The sequence below is a fragment of the Pyricularia pennisetigena genome (assembly GCF_004337985.1).
Source record: "Pyricularia pennisetigena strain Br36 chromosome Unknown Pyricularia_pennisetigena_Br36_Scf_12, whole genome shotgun sequence".
NCBI classification, from domain to species: Eukaryota; Fungi; Ascomycota; class Sordariomycetes; order Magnaporthales; family Pyriculariaceae; genus Pyricularia; species Pyricularia pennisetigena.
The window spans coordinates 282664-286364 of record NW_021940924.1 but is presented as its reverse complement, the minus strand read 5'-3'; the positions used below and the strand labels follow the sequence as shown (position 1 = coordinate 286364).

At 49.2% G+C, this 3701-nt stretch overlaps 1 protein-coding gene across 1 annotated transcript; it reads left to right on the top strand.

Annotated features, from left to right (window-relative positions):
• Positions 1 to 500: 500 nt before the first annotated feature.
• PpBr36_10966 (uncharacterized protein) lies at positions 501 to 1096 on the top strand (the record flags this gene model as incomplete). Its single annotated transcript, XM_029898072.1, has 2 exons — positions 501 to 506; positions 578 to 1096. 2 exons carry the CDS (start codon positions 501 to 503, stop codon positions 1094 to 1096), a joined length of 525 nt encoding a protein of 174 aa, XP_029743665.1.
• Between the last annotated feature and the right edge of the window lie 2605 nt (positions 1097 to 3701).

The window sequence follows — 3701 nt, the reverse complement described above, 5'->3', positions numbered from 1 at the left end:
GATTTCTGGACGCTATCCTGAGCTGCACACTGACTCTGAGTCCACACAACAGCACTAGCGGTGATCCCGAGGCCGATACGGGCAAGCACTGTTCATATTCCTCTGATTCCTGGGCCGCTGTTGGAGCCCCAAGAGCCTGTGTAGTCGTAGGCCATGAGATATATGTAGTCGATAATCGCACCCAGCTCCCCAAGCCTCATTTTCTGATATATGGAAGGACTGTCGGACGTAGCAACAGTCAAATGAAAGTGATATCCTGGAGACGTATCAGCAGCATATTCCTCAAGCTTTGTGCGAACCTCCTTAAGCAGTAGGATCATGTTGCCAGTCTCAGCAGCATCCTTAGGGTACTCTCAATCGACATCCATCCCATCCATGCCCCAGTCCTTAATGAGACCGACAGCGCTGCTCGCAAACTGCCGGCGCCCCGTTTCAGTGCTAGCTACGACAGCAAAATTAGTGGACCAGGTCCAGCCTCCAATGTTGAGAAGCACCTTGACATGGCGGTTTGCTCTTTTTAGAAGATAAAGCTGCTGGACGCTGCCGTAAGCATTATCACCCGCTCCCATCTAGCCAGGCCAACCTGCGCCCGAGTGAAGACAACGGTGCGTCGACACCATTTTCTACTGAACAGGCGGTAGACTATTACTTGAATGCTGGTGTTCCGACTGGCAAGATTGTACTGGGCATTCCCCTTTATGGCCGGACTTTCCAAAACACAACGGGGCCGGGTAGACCCTTTTCCGGGATCGGCAATGGATCCTGGGAATCCGGCATTTGGGGCTACAAAGCGTTGCCACGGCCGGGTGCTGTGGAGATATACGACGCCACAATTGGTGCTTCTTTCAGCTACAATACTCCAACAAAGGAATTTGTGACGTATGACGCATTGGAAAACGTTATTCAGAAGGTCGAATACACTAAGGCCAAGGCGCTTGGCGGCAGCATGTTCTGGGAAATTTCAGCAGATCGTACTGACGATAAAAGCCTTACCCTTGCCAGTGCCAACAAGCTGGGATCGCTTGGACGCTCACAGAGCTGGCTGAGCTACCCGCAAAGTAGATACGATAATATTCGTAATGGCCTTAGGGGCTAGCCAAGCATCCGGTGTTTCATAGTCAAGTGCGTCTGTACTCGGCCTTTCTTCTGTTTGTTAGATAGGATCAGAGATTACGCTTCATTACCGTAACTAACTGAATTAAAGCCTGGTCTGAAGGTTGGAACTTTGAATGCTTTGAGCAGTGACATTAGCAATAGAAGTGTAGATCAATCCAACGATGCGAGTGGTCGAATCTACTGCGGGGATTAGAAGCTTCGAGTCTTGCCTCGTTGGAATCATCGTGGGTAATCTATGGTCAGTCTATAGGAAAACGTATACAATGCATCATTCTACTGAAATGCCGGAGTTTTGCTTCAAGCCCTGTGAGGCCGCTGTTTCTGAGCTCTCGCCTAGGGAGCCGTGCAATAGGATCTGAGCGCAGCTGGCGCAAACCCTCCTATCAAGCAGCACAAAGCAGAGACGTAAATCTCACTAGCAGTCTAAGTTACAGTTGTGAGCTAAACACACAAAGGTTATTGGTCGAATTTGTATATTCACTGAGTGGAAACCTGGAAACAAAATTGTTCAATACCTGCCGGTTGGATCTGATACGGCATCGGCTAAAGAAACCATTACTCGACCGCTACCGCACGTTCGCTATATCGGATCTCCGATTCTTCAGTTTCTGTAACAGTTCTTTGACACCTCCTGTATAAACCAGAAGTTTGGAAACTTCTGCCCGTGAAAATGCATCATAGGTCTCCTGCCATGCTGTGACAGGTCTGGAAAAAAAGGTGATGGCCAAGAAGCCAAGCAAAGGTAGCCTGATAGCGAGCTCTAACGCTTGGACAAGTACTAGGAGAAGGTGCAGAGCTGAGGATATTATTCTAAGTAAAATGTATACTTTCAGGACGTTTTTAACAGTCAGCCCGGTACGTGCCGCTTGTATGCATGTTCTCAGCCTTTCCTCCATTGTCTTATGTGTTATAGGAGGAACATAATTGCCGTTCTTCGGTCTGACATGCCCGCCCTTGATTATATGAGCCTGAAATATAAAGAGATCCATAGATAGGGGCTTACGGAGCTCTTTTTTCAACCCATAGCTGCTGATTCGCGTAGGAAAATCTAAGCAATAAGCAAGATGCGGCTTAAGACTGGCTCTGAGATAATAGGTATGTGGACTTCCGATCTGCTGCTCGTTCGTGGCACTGAACAGGCTGTTTTGGATTATCCTTCCATAAAATCTGATCAGAACGTTACTAGGGGAAACATATTCTCTTTGGTAGCTATCACTGCTTCTCCGTATTGAGAAACCCTGTGATAATAGCAACTATGGAACCCAAAGACAGGGATTTTCCATCTTCCGCAAAATCAGATGATATCAATTCCTACATGCTCAACGAGAAAGAAAAATGCTCATCCTGGAGATCATTCATGTTTAAGCTGTGCTGTGGACTAAGTAGCATGCTTCTAGGTATGTTCCGCTGCAGAATGTGAAGGGTCCTCAGTTCTGACTGTGTCCAACTCAGGATACAACGTAAGCAACACATCGAACGCTCAGACTCGAATCTTCAGCGTCCTTGGTCGGGATGACTTGCTCGCTTGGGTCGTTCTTGCATACCCGGCTGTCGCAGTGTGCATCATGCCGCTTTGTAGGCGCTTGTCTCTGCTGGCAGACTTGAAGCTGCAGTTTTACATTCACAGCATCGTGTTTGTTGTAGGCGTGGTTGTGTCTGGCACCGCTAAAGACATGAATGCCGTCATCCTGGGGCGAGCAATCAGCGGGGCGGGAGGAGCAGGACTCTATCACGGGTGAGATCTCGTCGTCGCCGAGCTATTAGTGGCGCTGGCGTTCATGGTAGCCAGTCTTGTCAGTGCACTTTTACACTAATATATGGCCGAGAAAAAGTGCTGTAGACTGAATTGTGGGTGATTGATGACTCTGTTTCATAGCCATGCAGAATTCCGTTTGCCCCATGCCGAACGGGACCGCCTGCATAAGTGGACGAAGCATAATCTACTTTAATACCACGTATCATGTCACACAAGGCTCAAGGGTACTAGCATGGCAGCTGCTTGCTGCCCCAAATTCCGGACTCTCGAGTCCGGACGGTATTGTCCAACTTGTTGCCACCCGCTGGGCTTGACGGCAATACACCCTTGCGTACGGAAAAGGCCACGTTGAACACAGGGTTTATTGCCGAAGTAATTAATTGCGGCATCGTTTGACTAGGATGAGAAAGCTCCCTCGACGGGTTGATCGGATGGTTAACGAAGACTCAACTTTCCTTCTGACTGATTGGCCAGGAGGAGTTGCCCGGGTGTCCGCCATCAACCAGATTGGAGAGCCTGAATACACGGAATAAAAGCTCCGTCGCCCAAGCATAAGAAGAAAACAACTAGGGTGAAGCTCGGTCTGTAACGCCACCTAATCCATATGTACCTTGTTATCTTCTTTATGGCCGACACCATAATCGACGTGAGCTCATCGAGAGTTGTCCCACTACCCAATGCGACCACAAAATGGAGCAAACAATCAAAGCTCACTTCCGAAGCGCCGCCCTCCACCGCTGGCACACATTTCTATCCCTACCCCGCCAGGCTTCGGTATCGTGGCATCGTGCCCGGCTACATGAGGAACTGGCCGAGCGCCGTGCCGCTG